We start from the raw sequence: 25,165 nt of genomic DNA, 5'->3' as shown, positions 1-25,165 counted from the left end.
CCAAGGGCTATTCCGCGATTTTAATTTTGGAAGCTAAACATTTTTTTTCCTGCAGGGGACTTGGCCCCCTGGCCCCCCTCCGTGCGCCACTGGTTGGCAATAGTTAGTGCCTCGGTGTAGAATGGAATTATTTGAGGTCGGAAGAAATGTTTACTTTTCGAGTTAAAACGGCTCCGAGTGCAAAGAGTTAATATCAGAAGATTATGTGTCAAAATATTGGCCGTCTCGACACAGTCCTTGCCTTAGCAATTTGATTATTCTACACAAAAACACTTGAAACTTGTGTGTGTGTGTGTGGTTTCCATTCATAAAAATTACGTCTATATGTAAAACAAAGAATAAGATTTGTGTCCCAACTTATACGGCACGAGTTTGTCCCAAAAACTCCACACTTTACAAAAAACGCAATTTTGAAACACAAAAAAGACAAAATCGCATCGCAGTATGTGCACAATTCTTTTCGCACATTTAAACTACATTAAATTTCCAACAAATTAGAAATATTTAAGCAATCAGGATTGAAAAATTTTTAGTTGAAAACGAATCAATAAGGAACACAATAAGACTTTTTAGGACATGTGTTTAGCCTTTGTTTAGCACAGCTATAGTGAACGTCGTGTTCACGACTAGTTGCTTCTAATGCTCATGAAAAGTTTGTTTATAAACAGAAATGGAGTTTAGAACCATGACATTGGTGTTTCCAGTACGTTACTGTAGAAGAAGAAAATACTGTCCCAACCTTTATGACAGTCCCTTATGTAAAATATTGGGTATGGGAATAAGTTTCCGCCCTTTTGGAGATGTCGTTGTACTTAAGTACCGATCGCGTATTTGATGGAACGTAGTACATGTTTTTGAAAGGTCTATGTCTAAGCTTCAAAACGCAGTTAGTGGCAATTGTTTAGAGCGTGAACAGCAGTCAATTTTTCGCGTGAAGAATGTCGACTTTTGTTTCAAGTAACCAGCATTTGCGGGAAGTCATGTTGCATTATTTTGTTTTAAAGAAAGGTGTTATATATTTACTATATTATATTTATTATATATTTACGGGGACGATGCTCCATCAAATACAAGATTTCGACGTAAGGGACAATGATTGCGATGGTGTGCCAAAAAATTCGAAGATACAGATTTGCCAGCATTACTTGATGGAAATCCACGTCAAACACTTGCAGAACTGTCAATTGAATTAAACGTCGATCGTTCTACTGTTGGAAAACGTTTTCACGTTATGGGAATTGTTTATACGCTTCTTTTCAACAAAAAGGGGCGGAAACTTATTCCCATACCCAATATTTTTATCGTTCTGGAGATCACACTTAACAAAAAGACGTTCTGGAGGTCACACTTAAATGAAACACCCTGTATATTATCCTGACAGCTCGTGAAACAGTTATTCGCTAAATGTGCGTTATTAAACTAAATGAAACATTTCGCTTTGTCTGCAGTGCACTAAAAGCCGCACAAGTCAAGTTGAAACAAGCCGCAACTGCACAGCAACAAGAGGTCAGTATACAACCGACAATTCCCCTTTTATCGATCCGAAAATTGATCATTGCAATAGAAAATACTAATCTTTGAACTTTATATCAGCAAGACCATGACTAATCTCCTGTCTTCTTGAATTTCCACGCTGCTACTGGACACGACACGCACACGCTCGCGTTATCTGCTTGCTTGATGTGTTTGCTGTCTGTCTGTGTTTGTTTGTTTGTTCGTCTGTTTTCCGTGTCGTAACCCTGTAAATTCGTAATGAACGACGTAAAAAAACCCTGCACAATTTCGCGCACTTCGCACTCGAAATGAAATCGTGCGTTTCCGAATGTCGACGCTGACTGCCACGAAACCGTTGGGGAAAAAAAGCAGGCGGGTCCCGCCGGATTCCTAAAAAGCTTGTTCTAAGGTCGATTTTCGTTGGGGACGCCTTCTCCGTTCTTTTTAGTACAATTTGCATATTAAGCGGAAAACTTTACAAGTACACGAACCGTTATTATTACGAACTAATTAAGACGAGAGGATCGTACTGACTCGCCTGATGGACAACACGCGTCAAGATATATAATTATTTTACGTAACGCCTTCGACCATTGTTAACGTATTTAATAATTATAGCGAGAAGATAATGACGATAATAACAATAATTATTGATATATATATATAAATATAAATATATATATATACATAAAAATAAATATAGATATATATATAAATATAAATGTAAAAATAATGGGAGAAGACAACGGCAACAATAATGTTAATTATTACCGATGCGAAACAAGGAAAAAAAAAATATATAAATATATATATACATGTATAAATACTACGGAGAAAGGACAGAGAGAGACGCATGTATGTACATGTGTATATACACGTACGCTGCAGAGATATACGTATGTAGATATATAAATATAAATGTATACAGACAATTTCACAATATAAAATTGAGAAGTCGAGACAGAGAACGGCACGGAGGAACAAAGATAACGGCCAAGAGATGGTCAGTGACCTTTCGAGTCACCGTACGCCATGGACAATGGATTCGGAACCAGCAGCGTAAGGATATGACCGGAACAGAACAACCGGAAGAGAAATATAAAAGGAGAGGTGTAGATGATCCGGTTCATGGCATGTTCACAGCCATTCGGAGACGCACGCTTACGTCGTTCAGCACGAAATCTAATCCTCGCGTATATTTCCCCACTATATACATACATGTCCGGCCACGTTTTTCCGTTCACGTTTTTGTTACGTTTCCACCCACATTGCCTCCGTGCACGCACCACGACCGCCCACACCACGTCCACGCGCACCGACGCACGCACACAGGACCCGGAGAACACGAAACACGTCGAGGACACCAGAAGGAAGGACCTGGAGGCGAGGGAGAAGCAGATCACCGAGCTGGAGCTGAAGGCTACCAGCCTCGAGAAGCTGCTGAAGGAACACGCATGCTCGAAAAAGATCAAGGACGCCAGGAACGAGAACCTCGAGGACCAAGAGGGCTGGAAGAAGGAGCTAGAGCTGAAGAATCGACGGATAGCCGAGCTGGAGAACGAACTGATCGCTCGTAGACCCCCGAAGAATGGCAACGCGCCGAATCCGAAGCTGGTGGGGGAGAAGGACTCGTGGAGAAGGGAGCTGGAAGCGAAGGACACGCGAATAACACAGTTGGAGGACGAGGTGGAGTCCCTGAAGAGCCTGATGACGGATGACAATCAGTTGACCAGGGTCAAAAGATCGAAGGAGAACGAAGGTAGAACGAAAGAATGCAGCGAATCCTGGAAACAGGAAATCGAGGCGAAAAACAGGAGGATCGTAGAGCTGGAGCAGGAGATGGAGTCTCTCGAGAACTTCCTCAGAGAGCACGCCGATACCGAGAGCCTACGAGACTTGGAGATCATGGTGGAGAGGAAGGGCAGGAGGATCGAGGAACTGGAGGACACCGTAGCTGAGTTCGAGGACTTCCTCAAGCAGAATCCTGACGTGAAGGAGCTTCACGAGCTTCGTTGTCAAGTAACTGTTGGGAACAGGCGAATCCAGGAGTTGGAGAGGTGGATTCAGAAGAGCGGGGAGAACAGAGAACTGAGGATCGATCAGGAGAGGATTATCGAGCTGGAGGAGATGGTCACACAGCTCGAGGAGTACGTCAGGAAGCACAACGTGGACGGGCTCAAGATGAAGTTGCAGGATCGCGAGTCCAAGATCGAACAGCTGCAGAACCGAGTCGGCTATTTGGAGAAGGAACTGTGTAAAGTTGAGGAGAACTGTCGAGGTAAGAGCGCGATCAACGATGACTCGACTGCGGATTTTATGCACTTCGAACAAAACTGAATTGATCTAATGGAAGATGGTGATATCATTTAACCCTTAGCACTCGCGTGGTGACTTAGTATTTTGAAAGATTGGTCTACCATTTTTTTAAATATTATTTACATTATTCAATATGTTGGTATCTAATCAATTACTAAACATTTAAGTATTGTATGAAATATTATATCAATTTCATATCCATAACAAGAAAAAAATCAAATACAAGGTGGTTCATCAGATATTACCACCTCGATTTTTGCCATTAGTATTATTCGTAGCGAAGAATGTTTATACAGGGTGAGTCCGAAGAAACAGAAGAAGTGAAACAGGGTGAGTCCGAAGAAACAGTTACTTTTCGTTGTACAAAAAAACTTCTTAGGACAAAGTTACATTGTTTGAAGGGCCACATGTAACGGTGTAAGGGAAAAAATTTTCAAGGTCATTCTTTTATGAGCTTTCAAGGTCATCGATGTTTTTTTAAATGGAGTGATATATCTTCGTTAACGTAATGTTGTAGCTGACAAAATAACGAATTCATCCATGTAACACAATATGGCCTACAAATGACCTTCAACTCAGAAAAATGGAATAAATAAAATTCAACGTGTAAGATGCATTTGCTTTATTTCTGTTGCGCAAAATGTTCAACAATATTCCCTTGAGCTGCTATACATTCATTTAGCCGTGAAGTTACAAAACGTACTACTACATTTTTGAGGGAATCGACGCACAAGCCCTGACGATTCTTTCTTTCATGTCGGCTACAGTGGTTGGTGGTTCATGATAAACATTGTCTTTTAGTTTTCCCCATAGATAGAAATCAAGGGGTGTAAGATCTGGTGAGCGAGCTGGCCATAATACGGGTCCGTTACGTCCAATCCAACGATTTGAAAACTTGTTATTCAAGAATTGTGTTACGACACGGGAAGAATGGGCTGGACATCCGTCATGTTGATACCACATATCTTCACAAATGTCCAAGGGTGTATTTTCCAGGATAATTGGTAACGATTCTCGTAAAAATGCAATGTATTTTTCTACATTTAATGTTCCGGTGATAAAGTGAGGCCCAATTATTTGGTTGTTTAAAATTCCGCAACAAACATTGACGGACCATGGTCTTTGTTTGTCCACTGTCCGTCACCACCGCGGATTTTCAGATGACCAATAATGCATGTTTTTTCAATTTATCTGCCCGTGATTCGTAAACGAAGCTTCATCGGTAAATAATACTTTATTAAAAAATGCTCTATCGTTTATCAATTGTCTCAATCCCCACTGGCAAAAGTTTACACGATTTACAAAGTCTCTACCATGAAGTTCTTGGTGAATTGACAGGTGAAAGGGGTGAGATTTTTGTTCATGGAGTATTTGCACTACACATTTTTGATTAACGCCACTTTCTCGTGCGATTTGCCTCGTACTAGCACGAGGGTTTGTATCCACTGCTGCCAGAACATTAATTGTGTTTGCTTCATTCCTTACAGTCCTCACCTTCGTACATTTTTTATTTTCAACACTACCAGTTCCACGGAATTTATTTATCAAATTGGAGTAAACGGAAACTGATGGACAATTACGATTAGGAAATCGGTCCTTGTACAACCGCACTGCTTCTCTTAAACACTGTCGACTTTCTCCATAAATGAAAATCATATCAATCTTATCTTCCTTCGAGTAACGCATTGTGAAACGTTCATTGAAAAACTGATAGATTAGAAATCTTAGAAACAGTGGAAATCTGATAGCAAGAAGGTCTTCAGAGTAATTAGTAGTTGATAAACACGATTCTGTACGAACTCACAGGTGAAGGTATATCATAAATGTCTTCCTGTCAACATCGAATCTGTTATTATGTTGTGTATTGCGATTGATTACGATACATTTGAATGTATAGCAGCTCAAGGGAATATTTTTGAACATTTTGCGTAACAGAAATAAAGCAAATGAATCTTACACGATGAATTTTATTTATTCCATTTTTCTGGGTTGAAGATCATTTGTAGGTCATATTGTGTTACATAGATGAATTCGTTATTTTGTCAGCTACAACATTACGTTGACGAAAATATATCATTCCATTTAAAAAACATCGATGACCTTGAAATCTCATTAAAAAATGACCTTGAACATTGTTTCCCTTACACCGTTACATGTGGCCCTTCAAACAGTGTAACTCCTAAGAAGTTTTTTTGTACAACGAAAAGTAACGGAGATATTTAGGTGTTCTGTTTCTTCGGACTCACCCTGTATAAGGTTGAATGGTTTCGAGAGATGCATACATTGGTGTTGTGAATTTATTTGTAGGCGGACGCGTAGAAGAGATACGAAGTTCATCAGGTCATAACAAGACTAAAATTTAAATATCTTCTTAAATAATGGTTTATCGATATTAATAGGTTATACTTTTTTTGTAGAGAATATGAAGCTTCATCGATTGGTGCAGGAAAAAAACATACGATCTCATTTTAAAAAATACTGATGACCCTCGTATCTCTTTTACGCATTCACCTACAAAAAAAACTCACCACATCCCAAAATATATATCTCTCGAAACCATTCAATCTTATATAAAGATTCTTCGGTACGAATACTATTAATGACGAAAATCGAGGTGGTAATATCTGATGAACCACCCTGTAGAATGGAATTATTCTAGGTCGGAAGAAATGTTGAATTTTCGAATTAAAATAGCTACGAGTGGAAAGGGTTAAAGAATTTAAATATACTGTTGAATAATTTCAGCGTTTTACTATTAACGAGAAAAGAGATAAATATGTACGTAGCTTCCGCAGCTTGAAAATAATACGGACAATTTTTATTTTGCATAAAACTCCGCAGTTCACTGATGGTAAAACAACCGAGGGCATGTGCAAGTACCGTTTGCAATGCTTGGAGATTGTACGAAACGGCTGATCGCATAAATTTGCAGGAAAAGAAGCACAGAAGAATCACCGGAACGTCCAGGATAGATGGACGACGATGACCGCAGACGATCTGCCCTGCGATCGCTTGATCATGGACGGAAATGTCGAGTTGCGCGAGAAGGAGCAGAAGATGAAGAAGATGGAGCACGCCATTTCCGAGAAGGACAACAAGATTCAGGCGTACGAGCAGCAGCTCGTCGAGAGCAAGGACGAGATAACAAAACTCAGGAAGGAGGTGGCAAGCTTGAAGAAGGAGCTCAGCGAGTACGATGACATAGGTGTCCTGAAGGAAGAGATCCGAGTGAGGGATGAGAGGATCCAGCAGCTCGAGGACGAGGTAGATTCTCTGGAGAGAGCGTTCAACGAAAGGATCGATCTCGAACAGATCGAGGAGCTGGTGAACATCATCAAGGAGAAAGAGGATAAGGAACGGTTGATGTCCAAAGATCTGATAGAGAGGAGAAGCAGGATCGAGGAACTGAGCGAAGCCCTTCGCGAGAGCGTCGTTATCACCAGCGACAGCGAGAAAAAATGGAAGAATGAAGAGAAGATGAAGAAGGAAGCCCTGCAAAGAGTAAGCAGAAATTCGTTCGACCGAGAGACTCAGATAACCTTCTAATACTGTTAAACTTATTGTTAGCTATTGTTTCTTGTGATAGATCTCTAACTAGGTTCACAATCTATATTGCAGGTAGCGAAATTAGAGCAGAGGATCACGTCGATGCAATCAGCTTCGGCATTGAGGTGCATTACCTGCCAACCGCTGCTTTCTAAGTTGCAGAAATATGAATCGAGGCTCCAGAAGCTTGCCGAGGAAAGAACCGTGCAGTTGGAAGATCTACGACAAATGAAGTGAGTAACTTGGACGACAGTTTCTCTAAACCAGGCAGTTCCAACTAGTAGCTCCGGTGCTATTCGAGGCACGTTTCCCGCTTAAGTTCGTCCCCCACTCTTAGACTTCATCGTCATATGTATAGTAGTGGGAAGCTCCCACCACGAGACCGTCGAACTTCGTCCCTGTTTCCGTCTGCGCCACCACTACCGCTCAACTCACTAACTCTACGGCTGTAAGTAGTAGCGGGGAGAGTAGTAGAGGTTCGATGGTGAGGACCTTGCAGTTCTCGGAGGGGAATAAGTTGGAACTCCCTGCTCTAAACTATAGAATGGACCCGTAAAATTCTGTTCAATGACAGGCGCGAAGCTTTGAAAGCTGCTGTGTCCGAAAAAGACGCACACCTAGCTCTGCTGGAGCTGTCCGGGATCAATAATGCCGTCCACTCCAAACAAGCTGAAGAGCTGAAAGCTGACAGAAAAAGGCTACTGGACACACTGAAGAAAGAGGTACTTTCTAAATAATACTTTTTAAGTAATACTATTAGGTCGTTGCATATGAAATCTCATTTTTAGAGTGCAACTGTTACAAAACCTTTTGGTCAAGAAATCTATTACAATCGATATCAGTCCAGGATAACTGTTATGTACGATCGAAATTAAATTTCTCTCATTGATAACTATTATGAATCGACTGCGGATGTTTATGCATTTATAGGAAAATTGAGTAGACGAAATTCAAAATTGTTGGAAAATTTTTAAATTGAAAATGCTAATATATAATTTCTCCTCTATTAAAATTATTAAGGGAAGAAATAACATTCGATTTGGTTTCTATGTCTTGCAATCGATGCAGAGAATTTTTATTTTGCACAAAGATCCGCAGTCTAGTTATGAGTTATCGAAATGAACTTCTCTCATTGATAATGAGTTATCGAAATGAACTTCTCTCATCGATAATGCTTCGAGCAATGGAAATAGTTTTCCTTCATCAGTTATTGAGGAGTATCCAAATTTTTGGACACTCATAACTGTTATTTGTAACCAAAGAGTTTTAACCAATCATTTTGTGCTTCGGTTTTTTCTTTATACAGTAAAGTCGCGATATTTCTCCGCGACCTTCTACCCAGAACTTGTCTGGTGCCTATCCACTCCACTGCCGGCCAACTCCGCAGAGCTGCGATAATTGATCTCGACTCGGGTATATCGGTGGGAACCACTACTAATCCAATTACAAAACTTTTTTATTTTTCATTATTTTATTATGGACTTTCACCAACTTATTTCTGGCATTTTACTGATTAAAATGACACCAAACACGATATAATTTCAACTGTATTTAGTGGTTTAATCTACGATGAAAGTTTCGGGCGCTAGGAAGGACAGCGTATGGGAAAGAAAGAGACGCGGACAGTCGCTGTCGCCGGCACACTTCAAAGGCCCGTGTGTTCGCTGTCCTTCCTTGCGCCAGAATCTTTCATCGTCAATTAAACCATTAAATACAGTTGAAATTATATCGTGTTTAGTGTCATTTTTACCAGAAAAATGCCAAAAATAAGGAAAAATAAAGAAGTTTTGTAATTGGATTAGTGGTTCACACCGATACGCTTCAGCCGCACGATCCGTATTTACATGCTGTCCTTTTCTACGTTCGGCTTCGTTTGTACTTTGTACTCTCGGCGCGGTTGGCGCGGTAGACGCAGTCATAAAAAGATAGTGTCCCTACACGATATTTCTCCGTGCAGAACACAGCCGTTGGAAAATATCACGACGTTACTGTATTTCCTGTTGATTATCTGAAATGACAATAGTAATAAACTTTTTATCGATGATTTCTAACGTAGAAAAATTTAGAATAACTGTAATTTTCGGTCCCTATTTCATTATGCAACAACCTATTATCAAATAGAGCCTTCTGGAAAGTTCCATGTTTGTCGATCTCTGAAATGATGATCAAACGTTCACGTCGCAGGATGAGAGAAGCATCGAGTTGTCGGCGGAGTTTAGTGTATCTGGCACGGAAGGAACGCCGCCTCTGCTGACGAGAGTTCTAGAAACGTCGGACGACGACGAAGAAGGAATATCGAACGATCGTCGCAGGGATTCGACTTCCCCGAGACCGGCTACGAGGAATGGCGACAGCTGCGAGCACTCGTGAGTTCGAATAATAACAAAACGGGGTGCGGTGTATGGAAACTAGGGTAGTCCTTAGCAATTTTCAAGAAAATCAAAATCCTTCGTTTATGAGAAAATCGAATTTAAAGTTCCACCAGATTCGCGTGCTTTAGTATATGCACAAAGTAGAATTGGCTGATCATGGTCAGACGCGTCAGACGATTTCTATGCAATAGCACAGAGGTGGCCAACCTTCTGAATACCATGCGTAAATTTTTTTCACATACGAGTTCAGATGCGCCATACAACTCGAGCACTTTTTCTACGTTCACTGTTGCGGTTGGAAAATAGGAATAGGGGTAGGATCTGCTTCGGTTAGGAGAGGAAAAGGGATAACTCAATCACGCAACTAAATTAATTAACTTAAGCCAGTTGAAAAGACAAACGTTCATTGAAGCACCAATCTACAATAGTGAGAAATGAACTTTTGGACGAGAGGGCGATCGCTGTCATGATTCATGAACAGTCCAATTCCCATCCTATAATTGTAAACTGTCAAAACATTGCGACGAATTGATGAGTAAGAAGGCTGTATAAATTCAACTGAGAGCTCTCAGGTGTTGAGAATATGAAGATGGATTCAGTTATGGCGCCTACTTCAAAAGAATAAGTATAGGATCCAATGCACCACTTGTAATCATCCAATGCGCCACGTTTGGCGCATGCGCCACAGGTTGGCCACCCCTGCATTAGCACGTGTATTCGCTGCATTTTCAAACTCGATTTTCTCGAAAACGAAGCGTCAAACAAAAGAATGTTATTCCTTCTTTTTGACTTATTTTTACATGTAGTATCACCCCCGGCTGCTCTTTACTTTACCGGACTCAAAACTTGTGCCTTTCTCCTATACATATATTATGTTGTATTTGGTATGTAATTCAGTAGATTTGTACCCGGGGCTGTAGGATCGATGGTTCAGGAGCTATGCTTGCTTAAAGTTGAGCAATCTGCAGTGTTTTTGACAGGTAAGGGCGCCGCCATATTGGCAGTGACAATCGCGCGCCACTTACCGAGTTGGTTGCGATTAGGCCGGGGAGGGGGATGGCAAGGACCGGCAGTTCTGCTCGGTAAGCGGCTAATGGTCGTCACTACAAACAAATATGGCGGCCCCCTTACCTGTCAAAAACACTGCAGATTGCTCAACTTTAAGCAAGCATAGCTCCTGAACCATTGATCCTGCAGGATCGAAACTTCAATCTGCAGCCACCCCGGGTACACATTTACTGGATTACATACCAAATACATCACAATACACTCCACCAAAGAATTAAGGGATCACTTCTGCGAACCCAAAAAATTGCTACCACTTTACGTGATCGTAACTCCGTCAAAAATTGCTGTACCGATATCGTTAAACAATGGTTTGAAAGCCTGAAACCTCTAGTTTCAGATGATCTGTATTAAATTGTTGCTATGTTGGTTTTTTACAAAGTTATAACGAGATGAAGACAACATTGACGGTTAACAAAAATTTTGTGCAACTTTGGAACATCACACGGGGAGAAACGAATTTTTTTGATAAATCGCGTTAATATCATTTGGAAGTGCTATCTTTCCTGTGTAAAATGTGAGGTTGTTGATTATTGTGCGATTTGTTTTATTCGAGTTATTCAACATTGAAGTAAATGTTGGCTTTTTAACTTTAACTGGCTCCAGAAAGCGAAAAACTTATCGTAGAATCTTGTGCAAAAAAGCAATAGAGAGAGCGTTTCTTTCTCTTCAAGGCACTTCTTTTGTTTTTCCAATTTCATTAACATTTCGATATACCAGGTGTTTCTGAAAATATGCTTAAAAAATGCACAATTTCCATGTTTCGTTTAACTCGCTGTATCTCGGCGAGAAATAATCGTAATACCATGAATCGAACGTCAGATTGAAGCAGAGATTCTGCCGATTCGATTGAGTACCCCATGAACTCGCAGTGACAATTTTTTATCTATGGCAACTGTTTGCAGATCGGATATGGGAATTCGGAGATCGTGGTGGGCGAACGATGAAGTAGTTGCACTTCGGTTAACAAACACTTTAATAAGACACGATAACAAATTGTACATGTATTAGTGAAACGTCGCACGAAATGATGTGATGGCCCACGATAGTGGAGAACGCGGAGTGGAACCATAAACGCGAGGCGACGAACGTGTCTCGTATAGATGAAGTGTATATGTATGTATAACGCGTGTGTTTACTTAGCCGTAGTCATTAACAGTGCGAATAGATCTCTTGATCAGCCGGTGCGTGCCGAAAATCACGCGTTCCGTGGACGCAAAGTGGGGGGTGCCGCGACACGACATGACGTCACCCCATCGTGGCCACGCGAAGTCGGTAAAGCGGATCGGATGCGCACCGGTTTGCCGGAACAGCAACTGTATTTGAAGTTAGTGCTTCGCAGAAATTAGCGCGCCACGTACAGCGGCTGCCTGACATTTCTGAATACGCTACCGCCGCGCCGCACAGTGGGCCAGAATGGCTCGGTAGCTGTTCACGCCTATTTCACCATTATTTCAAAACTTAAAGACCACATTATATAGGTCTTTGAATTCGTCTTAGCATCAGCTATAATGTTATTAAATAAAAAATATATAGTTATAAATAAATATTGAAGGTGACCACAATTTTTTATTTAAAAAAAGAAATTATTCAAATTGTTTGTATTGAGATTTGTAGAACACTGAGTACTGATTACTTTTTGTAGGAAACATTTTTTTGTCATACCACCGGAAATGTCTGAAAACTCGTGTGAATAAGAATAATATTTGAAAACTGGCTGTTCACCATTATTTCAAAACATAAAGACCACATTAAATATATCGTTGGATTAGTCTTGGCGTCAGCTATAATATTATCGAATAAAAAATATATAGTTATAAATAAATAATCAAGGTGAACACAATTTTTTATTAAAAAAAATTTTGTTTTTAAATCTTTTGTACTGAGATTTGTAAAAGACTGTGTACTGATCACTTTTTGTAGGAAACATTTGTTTCTCACACCACCGGAAATGTCTGAAAAATCGTGTGAATAATAAATAATAATTGAAAACTGGCTATTTAGGCATTCAAACAAGCGTAATCCATAATTTTTAAATGAATGAAGTTTATTACATTTAATGAAATAACAAAAATGTGTTATTACTGTCTTATATTTAAAGAATTACAAAAATTCAAACAAAATTAAGTATTATATTTTACAAAGTCACTGACTATATTCAGTTGATCATACGGATTTTCCGTTTATAACTCTATTTATCTATGAATAAACAAAAATCTATACTATAATTCCTCTTAACAAAGGTACAATACAGGTCTTCCATATGGAAAAACTGCTGTGATGCTATACTACGATGCTGTTACTATAGTCTCTCAAATACAAATGATTCAACTAAGCTAGCAAGAAGTTCGAATGTTTATCAATGGCCGTATAATCAAAAATATTCATAAGATAGGTCTGGGTTAGGTCTTTAGACTCCTAAGAGCCGCTGAGTGGTCGTCAGTGGTCGTCAATGCGTCTCGTGCAACGCGACTCGCCGCGGAATTACGTGTCACGCGACGCTTTAAACCATCATAATTTCCAAACCGGGACGAAGTGGGACGAGATCTTTACAGGACCTTTAGAGGAGACTTTACTGAAAATGTTCCACTTTGTTAGAGCTCCTGCCCCTCTCCCTGCATTTTAACTTATCCCTTGTCAAAGGTGAAAAACTTTGACGATTTTCCTTAGTTGACTAAGCATTTTTTAAAATAATAAATTATGAACATTAACGTTTAGTTCCTGGGGCGTTCTCAACATAGATATACATTATTCATAAAAAAAAATTTGGGCACTTAATCTTCAGTAGGTTCTCCAGGACATCGTTATGAAGAAACGGAATTTTTTCGGTGATAAATCGTATCTGAAAAAGTTTGATCTTTGAAGGCTTATTGTAACAAGAGTTTTTAATAACTATAATTATCGTTTTCGAATGTAATGCACATTTAAGAATCACTGTGCGTTGGTTAAAAATCGATATGAGGACTTTCATTTTTTGGCTCATGAACAGCTAGCGCGTCGATCTGGCCCACTGTGCGCCGCGCCGCACGTGGAATGCGTTTCTTAAATGTCTATTACATTCGAAAACGATAATATTAATTAAAGCTATTAAAAACTCTCGTTACAATAAACGTTCAAAGATCAAACTTTTTCAGATACGATTTATCACCGAAAAAATTCCTTTTCTTCATAATGATGTCCTGGAAAACCTGCTGAAGATTAAGCGACCAATTTTTTTTTATATGAAGAATGTATATCTATGTTGAGAACGCACCAGAAACTAAACATCATTGTTCATAATTTATTATAAAAAAAAATATTTAATCAACTAAGGAAAATCGTCGAAGTTTTTCACCTTCGACAAGGGATAAAGTTGTCATTCCCGGGGATTCCCATGATCTGACAAAGTGGAACATTTTCGGCAAGATCTCCTCTAAAAGATCGTGCAAAATTTAGATCCGGGATAATCCGGGAACCCGAAGCTATGATAGTTTAAAGCGTCGCGTGACACGCGCACAGTGGTGAGTTCGATCGAAATCGTGGCCAAATTATTCATTATTCACACGAGTTTTCAGACATTTCCGGTGGTGTGACAAAAAAATGTTTCCTACAAAAAGTAATCAGTGCACAGTCTTTTACAAATATCAATACAAAAAATTTCCGAAAAAATTTTTTTTCAATAAAAAATTGTGGTCACCTTCATTATTTATTTATAACTATACATTTTTTACTCAATAATGTTATAGCTGACGCTAAGACGAATCCAACCACATATTTAATGTAGTCTTTATGTATTGAAATAATGGTGAAATAGGCGTGAACACCCAGTTTTCAAATATTATTCATTATTCACACGAGTTTTCAGACATTTCCGGTGATGTGACAAAAAAATGTTTCCTACGAAAAGTAATCAGTACACAGTCTTTTACAAATATCAATACAAAAAATTTCCAAAAAAATTTTTTTTCAATAAAAAATTGTGGTCACCGTCATTATTTATTTATAACTATATATTTTTTATTCAATAATGTTATAGCTGACGGCAAGACAAATCCAACGACCTATTTAATGTGGTCTTTATGTATTGAAATAATGGTGAAATAGGCGTGAACAGCTAGAACGTCGATTTTACCCACTGTGCGCCGCGCCGCACAGTGGAAAATTTAGACCAAACTCGATTCAAAATCAAAGAACTTTCGATAGAAATGAGGTAGAGCAATGAATTTTTTTTTAAATTAAAGCTGAAACTTTGCAGAACATGGGAAAATTGGGAGATTATGGTACGAACGTTTTTTAACGTTGAGAAAATTCGTTAAACATGTAGAATTTCAAGAAAATGTGGTTTCTCCAGTACCATGCGCGGAAAAATATTTTTTTAACATGCTATATATCATTTCCCGTAGATTTTTTCACGCTGATTTCAAATCTGGATATCAAAGTGGGTTATCAAATCTGTTCAACGATAATTACCAACATTTACTTCAATGTTGAATAACCCGTATAAAACAGATCGCACAATAATCAACAACCACACATTTTACACAGGAAAGATAGCACTTCCAAATGATATTAACGCGATTTATCAAAAAAATTCGTTTCTCCCCGTGTGATGTTCCAAAGTTGCACAACATTTTTGTTAACCGTCAATGTTATCTTCATCTCGCTATAACTTTGTAAAAAACCAACATAGCAACAATTTAATACAGATCATCTGAAACTAGAGGTTTCAGGCTTTCAAACCATTGTTTAACGATATCGGTACAGGAATTTTTGACGGAGTTACGATCACGTAAAGTGGTAGCAATTTTTCGGGTTCACAGAAGTGATCCCTTAATTCTTTTGAGGAGTGTATACATATAAGAGAAAGGCACAAATATTTGGAGTCCGGTAAAGTAAAGTTTGCTCTCACCCCCTGCTTGGTTGCACCACCTGTCCGGCCACACCCGGTATATTTTATGTCATGTACATGTGTACATGTGTTTAGTGTGTATCAATTGAGAGAGAGAACAAAGTTTCAAGAGTAAACAATGTTCAAGCGCTTTGCGGCACGGGTTCCCATTGTTCGATCGAGCGAAAATTTTGCACATGTCATTTTTTCACCAAGCCCCACAATGCAGGGCGGTGCGACCAACAAAATTCGGAAAATGAAAATTAAGGACCACCCTAATGGAAACTGTCCAACTCGAATCCAACTAGTCTGATAACGTTTCCAGGAAAAGGAAGACATCGAATGGATCGGAGTCGAAAGGTAGACGAGATCAGCCGAAGATCGATCAGCAGGATAGCAGATAAGTACTCGAGGCCAGCTACGGTCAATTACGGTGTAGAAAGCAAATATCGGTCTCTCTTCGTTTCTTCGATGTTGTCATGTGCACACACACACGCAACCGTAGAGGCAGTCTAGAGCATTTCTAGAGTCTTAGAAAACGAGAGCGACAGCGAACAGAAAGATACCTCATCGACTCCAACAGCGACGGTACCGACAGACACAGCATCTATCTACGTGTCGTTCACCAAATCACTCTCGTACTCACCACAAAAAACAAGCATCGTTCGCGGTCATCATTCTCTTTTCATCGTCACCCGTCATTCAGATCACACTATCATCATCCGAGCACGTGTCGCCCTTGCGATATTCCAAGAGACCAACGGAGGAGGATCGATCCGCGAGGCAGTGGCAGGCCTCGTTTAAAACAGATCGTAAACGGGGCTGGCCATTCCACGAGGACTTCTCAGAAGAGACATCTCATCGACAGAACTCTCTTATATAGGAGACAACGGGATACTTTCTCTGACTGGTAGAGGTGCAGTCATGCGACGGGACGCGTGGGACAGCTGTCCGAGCAACGCGTTCACGGTTTCCGTTCTTCGGAGAAACGATCAATTTCGTCGGACCGATTCCAAAGAGATCGTCACGCGTTTACTCGAAACTCGACGGCCCGTTGCACTGTTCAATGACCGAGGGAACGGGAAACGGAGCGTCGACGGAAGATCAGTATACTTGTTACGATAGAATCTAGCTAGTTTTTTTTCAGTAGACCAGTTGGTTGCATGTCTGAAAGTCCTCCGGAGATGCTCTGTTTCCGGCGAGGAATGAACGTTCGATTACATCGTCGATGACTGGTCGCGATCCAGGCGTCGAGTTTCGTGCTCGAGAATCGAGGATAACGACGGAAACGACCGACGAGGAACGCGAGAACACGTGGAGATCGTGAACACGACGTGAGGGTGGCGGTTTATTACGATAACAACGCGGTACATCGATAACGAGTATCGAGCCGAGATAATCCACGGTGTCGCGTCTGCCATCGACTCCCGCGACGTTGTACTCCCTCCCGTTGCCGATCAACATATACTCCCGCATCGACCGCGACCCGAGTGATTCAATTCAAACAAACCGGTTGCACAGCCACAGTCATTCCGCGAACGCGTGCAGTTCGCTCCCGCGAAACCCCGCATCCCTTACATTGGATTTCTCGTCACGGGTCCAAAGATCGTCGTTGTACAACGAGCGCTAGGTTCTAGACTCCAGAGGGAACCGACAATAGGGATGAGTTCTCAAAGAAGAGACGAAACAGTGGAATCGGTGCCACACGACGTAACCCACATATATCATCGGAGAAATGTGTACATTGTCCTTGCGAGATGGCGTTTTCTTTCTTTGTCGGAATCTAAAGGAGCGAAAGAGAGAGAAAGAGAGAGGTGTGAGGATTAGAGCGAAAAGACAAACTCGAGTCGTGGTGCTGGTTAGCTTTCAAGATGACAATAAACGAACGTTTCGCTCGGTGGTCTTGCGATGCACGGAGAAAACGTAGGCACGCGTTCCGATCGAAGCATTCGTCGGTCCACTTCTGAACTCTGAGTCTTCGTCGTCGTGATTGTTATCCGGTTTTATATAGAGCTGTTCGAAGAAGCGCGCGAGTATAATCGAGGGACGCGAGAACGATCTTCATCGAATTAAATAGTACGTTGAGACGCGTGACGGCGCGTCGTCGTTATGTATATAATATAGGAAACCATGCAGGTGAGCGATATTAAACACAGGTGTATACAGTTGTAGCATAATAATGACTAGAGGCATAATTCGCCGTTCGTATTTACTCGAGCTACCATTATTGTACGGATGTATAGAGACCGTTGACCCCCTCGGGTACGACTTCCATATAGTTTCTCAAGCCTCGATCACTTACGTTGACAGAGCCGTGTAGATGTTTATAATGTTGTTACGGACCTTTCGCGCGTCGTTAGAACGATATTTATGGACACTGTTGGAAAAATATATTACGTATAAGCGAGGAGAAAGCGTTTACGGTGAATTTGGCGTGGTGACACGGTTACGATGTTGTTTCTATTCCGAGACCGCGCGCGCCTAAAGTCTTCTGCTTTTCCTTTTCCGTTCGAGTCGAGCGTGTCGGGAACCAACGAGAGAGAGAGAAAGAGAGAGAGAGAGAGGGGGGGGGAGTTTTCTTCGTGCATCGTCGAGAACGCGTTCGACGACGACAGCCGCCAAAACGATCGTCACGGACGCGAAGAGGAAGACAATTGGCAGGAAGCTAATTGTCGAATGGGGACGGACGCGCGACTATGTGTAACGCGCGTGTCGACGGGGACACGGTACCGGTGCTGATCGCTTCCCGAAACGATCTCGAGGCCACGGATCTCTCCGTGGATCGTTCTCGAGAGACAACGATGATCGCCGCGATCTCCTTACGGAAGGGATCGGCGAGCCATAAAGGAGAATCGCGTAGGCGAACGACGGTGTTCGTGGCGTGTTACGGATGATCGTCGGTGTAGGATCGGTTCTCGAACGCGCGGATGGTCGGCGTGCAGCGAGATTGGTCGACGCATCGAGACAGCGGGGATCAGGAACATTGAAACACGAGGCACTAAGCGAGATCAGAGCGAGACGAGTCCTTTTGTAAATAGTCGACGTTTCTTCGATAGGCCCGCCGGTAGTCGTGGTCCCACATCCGTGTCCGCTTCCGGTTCTGTAACCCATTCCCGCGCGCAGGCCTACGGCCGAGCATCGGAGGCTGCCGAAGGGGATTTCGAGCGGGTCTAAGCCCCCGACCTGTTCAAACAAGGTGCTCATACAAATTCATAGTTATTCGGTTGCGTTTCTGTCCACTGTGTCGGCGAGGTCCCATGCGGCGCGGTATCTTTCTCAAGAGATAACAGCAGAATAGGTCTCTCTCACCTTCTGTTCTTCGAACGGCCGCTGATGCTCGGATAGACCTGATCAGCTAGTCTAGAAAGAAACCTGTACTACGTGTATACATAGATATATATATCTCGCTAAACGAATTTCTCGAGAGTTCACCCCTTGAACGCCGGACGTTCTTAGCAGTCGAGCGGACGACGGGGTCTGGGCACGTTTCCGCCTCGTCGATTTTTCTTCTGGTGCAAACAACTGTCAACGTGGTGGCTTCCGGAGATCTCGGCGAAGATTGGCCCAGGCCGCGTCGGCCGATCATCGGACACAGTCTAATGCACGACCGTCTAGGCGCCAGTGCATAGTTCCCGTGTGAAGGCCCGGGATTTAGAAGATGGAAACAGCGACGCGCGACGAAACGCTGCAAGACGGGGGCGTCCGTTGTCGACCGAACAACCGCGAGCATCGTTTTATCGCGAAAAGGCTTCGAATCTTCTCGGTCGAACGTCCCGGGCCACCGTCGCGAATTGAACAAGCCCGTGAGCGACGTGGACGAAGCGCGTCGCGTTCTTTTGTTTTTGAGAGAGAGAGAGAGAGAGAAGGTCCCGGGACGCGATCCGCGCTTCGCCCGATCCTCGCTCGCTGTATACATATTATATATAAATGAATCTATACATATATCGTCGTGTCTGCCGTACGGAGAATTAAGTGACATGTTGAAAGTGTAAAATTTTATCGTTAATACTTTGAGAAAAAATGAAAACGCAAAAAGATGCTCTCTTGACAACTCGCGAACGGAAAACACGTTCTATCTCGTCGCTGGTACACGACACTTTTGTCCGTTCGATCTCTGCGACCAGAGCTACGCCACGCGAATGAGAACCTCACTCCCGCGGAGGAGTTATATCACTTGCGAGACTCTACTACCTATAGGAGTTAGATTTTACGCTGGAAACCGAAGGGCATCGGATCCGCGCGCAGGACAGACGATCGCTGAGAGTCACCTCATCGAAACGATCTCTCTGTCCTGCGTGGCCGACGGAACAAAGTCAGAAGTCCGTCGCCAACCTGTATTCGGTCGTGGCGGTGCACCTCCGTCGCCTCTCGCCTCGATCCAGGCCGCAAGTTAATGGAAGAAAACTGTCGCAGCTCTCGCGTTGTTGCCTATCCAGCGAGTCTCCGGTCTCGCGCTCTCATGGCGGGCCTTCAGGACGCTTGGCTCCACCGTCAGCGAACGATAGAAGAAAATTGAACGAGGTCGACGGAGATCGATCGCCAAAATTTACTGGGAGAGCGTGAGAACGAACACCCTCTTCGTTGTGCACCTTCGGGATCATTTAACTTGTTAACCGGGGCGAGCCAACCAACTTGACCGCATCTTTCAACAATTTTCTTTTCTCCCAGTTCATGTCGCCCATGAAATTTTCATCGTTATCTCAATTACACGGGCATACAGATGTTTATTCGACATGCAACTTAATAGAATAATAACTTACCCTTCGTTTTATGAACTATCCGTTTCAACGCGCCGGAGTTCGCTTGCTCCAAGCATTGAAGATGTCCAACAGTTGGAAAATAAAATATATGTGTATATGGTTGGTACATACACCTCGTTCGCCGTTTTTATACAATCTTCCCGGTCAAATTCGTTCCGCATCTTTCTGTCGACACAATTATTGAATAATTGAAACGTTCTTCGATATTTGGAGCAACTTCCTGCTTAGCGAAATGAGTTATAAGGAATTTGCTATTCGTACAAGTCGATTACGAGATCAGTCTTAGTCTATACCGTGCTTTTCCAATTGGTCTTGCAGCGTCCATGATTGAGCAGACACCCGTTTGACAAGTTAAAGGCAAAACCACTTCAGACAATCGAACCACGAGGCTGTCCAAGCCGTCACGCGATAATCAAAGACACCACAATCTATTATACGAAGCTGGTCCACTTCGTTTACCTCTGGCTTCTAATTACCCCCATTATCTGTTTAGCGCGGTTAGGTAGCTCGAGACGTATAATTTCGGAGGGTGTCCGGTTTCTCGATTGAAATCGCCGTTGATCGCGACAAGCGGTGATCCTCGCAGGAGAAACGAGAAGAGAGACGGCGGGGGAGCAAACCCAGAGGAACATGGTGGCGAGGAGGAAGATAGAAAGAATAAAAAAAAACAATGGAACGGTTTAGTAAACGTGTGCCACCGTCATATCAAGCCTATATCATCGTGTTACATTATATACATATTATATAGCTAAGCAGAACAAAAAATTAATATTATCGTTAATCGACACAATTGTTGAGAAGGAGTGACTGTGTTTTTCGTGTGTGTGAGTGTTGCGCCCGGTGGAGAACAAAGAACATAAAAGAACAAAAAAAAGAAAAGAAAAGAGAAAGAATCAAGAAAAGTCTTTCTTTCGATCGCTCGAGGATTGAGAAAAGGCCTGAGAGAAAGTTTTTTCGAATCTTACGAATCTTCTACTACTGGCACTCTTTATTGTCCGAACACGCTCTCGATTATCCACTTTCCAATCAGTAATAAAACAATCGTTCCGACACTTATCATCGTACCCATCTTAATTAGATATGACTAACAAGGTTGTAACCGTAGGATGTATAATCGCTTCGAGCAATTGATCACTTGTCTTGGATTTTAAGACTGTTTAACGAATAAATCGCCCGAGCGAGATATGCGAGAAAATGATGCTTCGATGTTGCGTCTCGTTCTACATTTAAAAATAGTCTGTCCTCGGAAATGTGTTGGACACTTGAGTCAAAAGACGAGCGAGTAGTCCCCCCAAGGGCAAGAGAGAACACATAGGGAGAAAAACAGTCGCAAACGGTTGATCCTTTGTTCGCGAGACCTTCCGCGAGAACGACATATTCGACAGACCGGTGTTCGTTCGTGCATCGAGGACGACTTGATTTTTTCGATCGACAGTTCCATCGATTATGGTTGCGTGTACGTTTTTCGTTGTACATATCCGAGCGAGAGAAGTATCGCGAGAAGAAGAAATTCGGGGGACGCTGTTCTAGTCAGAATATTTTACGAGCGTCTCCCTCCGTCGAACAAAGGGTCGATCGACTGCGCGAATCTAATGGAACAGGAGCAATGAACGGAGACAGGGTTGCCTCCGCGCAACCCCCCGCCGGAGATCCAAGTGGTTTTGAGATCCCGCACTCGAGTGATCCTAAGCTGAGACTGTTCCGCGGAACACTGAGAGTGAGAATGCTTAGCGAGGAGAGCGAGTTTAAACGGTGAGAGCGCGTGAACGAGGCCGTCTCGATATTATTTTTCGACTCGACTGTTTAGTATCTACGATGAAAAACGTTTTTATGTGAAAATATTGCGCAAGGAAAGCCGTGGCGGCGTCACGTCTATCCACGCTGGAACCGCGGCCGCGAACGACGACGAAATTTCTTCCGCGGCACGGGATCCGTCGAGGATCCACAGGATTCTCTTGGCGAAGCCGTGCGCGGGATCGGTGTGAACGGGATATCGAGAAACGAATCGATCAGGCCGCGAATCCTCCTGGAACCGACGCCGCCGACAACGTGGCTTCTCCTGCCCCCTTTTTTTATTCTCCAATTTCTACGTGTTTAATCATTAAGTCAAACAGAGAATCTAAAAGAGCGAGAGAGAGAGAAAGAGCATGAGAGAATGCGAGATGTGTTTGAGAAACGAGGAAGCAGAGGTACGTCGACGATCGCGAAACGCCCGAAGCTTCGAGTTCGATCGATCATCGAAGACGCAATACGACTTTCGATCGCGTGTACATACCTGAAAGGAGCACGATAATAATGCGTATCCGTGTGTGCATGCGTACGACAGTAAGAAAGAGAGAGAGAGAGAGAGAGAGAGAGAGAGAGCTGCGTGAAAGAAAACTGAAAGACACGGATGGGAAGAACGGAAGCGAGTTAAGCCTAGTCTTCACGACGCTTAATTGACCGTGCGATCGACGATCGACGGGATCGATGGATCCTATCGCTGCGCGACACGTATCTTCTCCAATTGTCGCTCTGCGGCCGCGATTGGAACCTTCGATCGACGGATACGTCGCGCCGGAGGAGAATAGGGGAGGAAGGGGCGACGAGGCTAGCGTAAGTTTAACGAGTAAGCTAAGATAAACTATAAAGAAGATAAAGAACAAAAAAAAATGAATTAACAAGTAAACAGTTTTATTGAAGTACATTGTTGCAACTGCCATGCTGTGTGCCATTATATAAACGAGTCACGTTTGTCGTAAAGAGCAAAAATGGGAGAAAATGAGAAACAAGTAATAAAATACGCGAAAGCGAACGTCTCTGTCCGAACTTCTCGGTTCGCTATCGGCCCGAGAAGCATCGAGACCCAGCGATCTCTTCCGTCTGCGATTCGAACGAGGTTCCCCTCGCATTCCGCGGCCGGAAACCGCGCGCATAGAATCACAACGAAGTATCCAGAGGTGTGTCCTGGAACGCGAAGAAACGCGTATCGCGGCGCGAACAGATTCGATGGATCGGCGAGAAATGATCGGGAATCGCTTTTTTTTTGTCCGCGAGAAAATTGAGGATCGAATGCGAGGAAACGGGGGCCGACAAGATGGCGGTTGAGAAACGACTCTGTCCCCCGGGAGCCGATCTCGTGGAATTCGCGTGCGCTCGCTCGCTCAAGCGAAACAAACCATTGTACATTGTAGCAGGACACGGAAGAGGAGAGCGTACCATATAGAATTGTAACGATTAATGTATACATATACATATATGTGTGAACGCGGCCGAGCACGCGTGCACGAGACTCGGCCGAAGAGGTCCTCCTCGTCGTTCGTCGCAGACCGAAGAAGAAGCTCCCGCGACCGGGCGAGCGTTCTAACTTAACGAGGAAATCGTTCCTGCATTGGGAGATCGTGAACAAACGAAAGAAACCATATGAAACCTGAAGACATACATATTTTCTGTACGATTTATTGCAGATTTCAGTCGGATCTATATCACGTTGCAATTCCAGTGGTCTCGTTAAAGGTCTCTCTCGCGCGCGAGTCGGAACGCGAGGCGAAAACCGGTCGCGCGAACCCTCTCGACAGGCCGCCGCAGCTCATTCACTTTTTCTAATTGTTCGATTATTTATAAGGTGTGCCATTGTCGACCAGCAACTACACTCTTTCCCGGAAGGATTTCGATAAGTTCGATCGGATGCCGCGTTGCTCGATATTCACAGTTTCGCTCGCTTCTGAACCCGATATATGTGCAAGTGTGTATGCTCGTCTGTACGTGTTGCGTGTGCGTCTGTGTGTGTGTGTGTGTGTAGTGTTGCAGGTTCAAACTCGATCGAAACTGTGTACAGAATACATAACCCGAGATCGCTCGAGATCGGGGACACGAGCGGAGGAGACGATCCAAGTTTCTGGCGACAATTTGCACGCAACGCGAGACAAATGTGTTCATCGATTGCGCGGTAGAAGAATCAATGCGTGTGTTGCGTTTCGCCCGAGAAGAGAATGTACGTTACTTTCGTAGTAAAATGAGAAAAAAACAGATCCAAGAACCCGCGCAAGAACGAATTCCTGCGTTCGCGAGACTCGATTTCGCGTGTCGCTACGTCTTCACAGAAGAAAAATATAGAAGAAGATACTAATGAGAGAAAGGGAGAGAGTGTGTGTGAGAGAATGAGAGAGAAAAAGAGAAAAACGAGAGACGATACCGAGTATAATCCAATTGTTAGCTGTCAGCCGACGGTATGAAAGAAGAGAGATGAGGAAAAAAACATGAATAATTAAGAGTAAACCAAAGATGACGTCGACCCATCATAGATTCAAGCACAATAAGGAACTATAGTAGGGCCAGGCACAATAAAATTCGGCCGTCACGTTGTAGGCAGCGATCTGTTAGAGCGACAAGTCATATAAGTATCTATATAGCGAAACTATTAAATAAACACATATTGTCTATTGTCACGAGAAGTGTATTCATTGTTAAACACCGACAACCCTTCTCCGGAACTCTGGTTTATAGATTTCTCGCAATTGAGTTGAATAAACACACATAACGAAGAGGAGAACGGTGTCTTTTATTTCTGCACGAACCTGACGAACGAAAAAAAAATTGCGAGTTACATCGCATTTTTGTTAGATTCATCGCGTTAGATTCGTAAGACGTTTCTCAAACTCAAATCGTTTGCGTTTCCTAGGGATAGGGATTTAGACTACAGTTCACATTTTACGGCTTTGCTTTTACATCGATTAATGTAAATGTAAATTATATTTTTTATTCTG

At 42.7% G+C, this 25,165-nt stretch overlaps 1 protein-coding gene across 19 annotated transcripts in view; it reads left to right on the top strand.

The window, feature by feature from the left end:
- Nucleotides 1-24,951, top strand: part of Brp (ELKS/RAB6-interacting/CAST family member bruchpilot) — a 251,684-nt gene extending 226,733 nt beyond the window's left edge. For 15 of the 19 annotated variants that reach the window (XM_076426881.1, XM_076426895.1, XM_076426878.1 and 12 more), the window contains 7 exons: nt 1,449-1,506; nt 2,827-3,772; nt 6,743-7,311; nt 7,429-7,589; nt 7,931-8,078; nt 9,541-9,722; nt 15,986-24,951. In XM_076426881.1, coding sequence (XP_076282996.1) covers nt 1,449-1,506; nt 2,827-3,772; nt 6,743-7,311; nt 7,429-7,589; nt 7,931-8,078; nt 9,541-9,722; nt 15,986-16,064 — 2,143 coding nt within the window. In that variant the 3' untranslated portion in view covers nt 16,065-24,951. Of the gene's footprint in view, nt 1-1,448; nt 1,507-1,863; nt 2,189-2,826; nt 3,773-6,742; nt 7,312-7,428; nt 7,590-7,930; nt 8,079-9,540; nt 9,723-15,985 lie in introns of those variants that run through there. The other 4 variants (XM_076426891.1, XM_076426896.1, XM_076426892.1 and 1 more) reach the window with 2 other exon arrangements.
- Nucleotides 24,952-25,165: the final 214 nt, after the last annotated feature.

Source organism: Lasioglossum baleicum, chromosome 7 (assembly GCF_051020765.1).
Source record: "Lasioglossum baleicum chromosome 7, iyLasBale1, whole genome shotgun sequence".
Lineage (NCBI taxonomy): Eukaryota > Metazoa > Arthropoda > Insecta > Hymenoptera > Halictidae > Lasioglossum > Lasioglossum baleicum.
The sequence above is the reverse complement of the archived record's forward strand: the minus strand, read 5'-3'. Positions and strand labels throughout refer to the sequence as shown.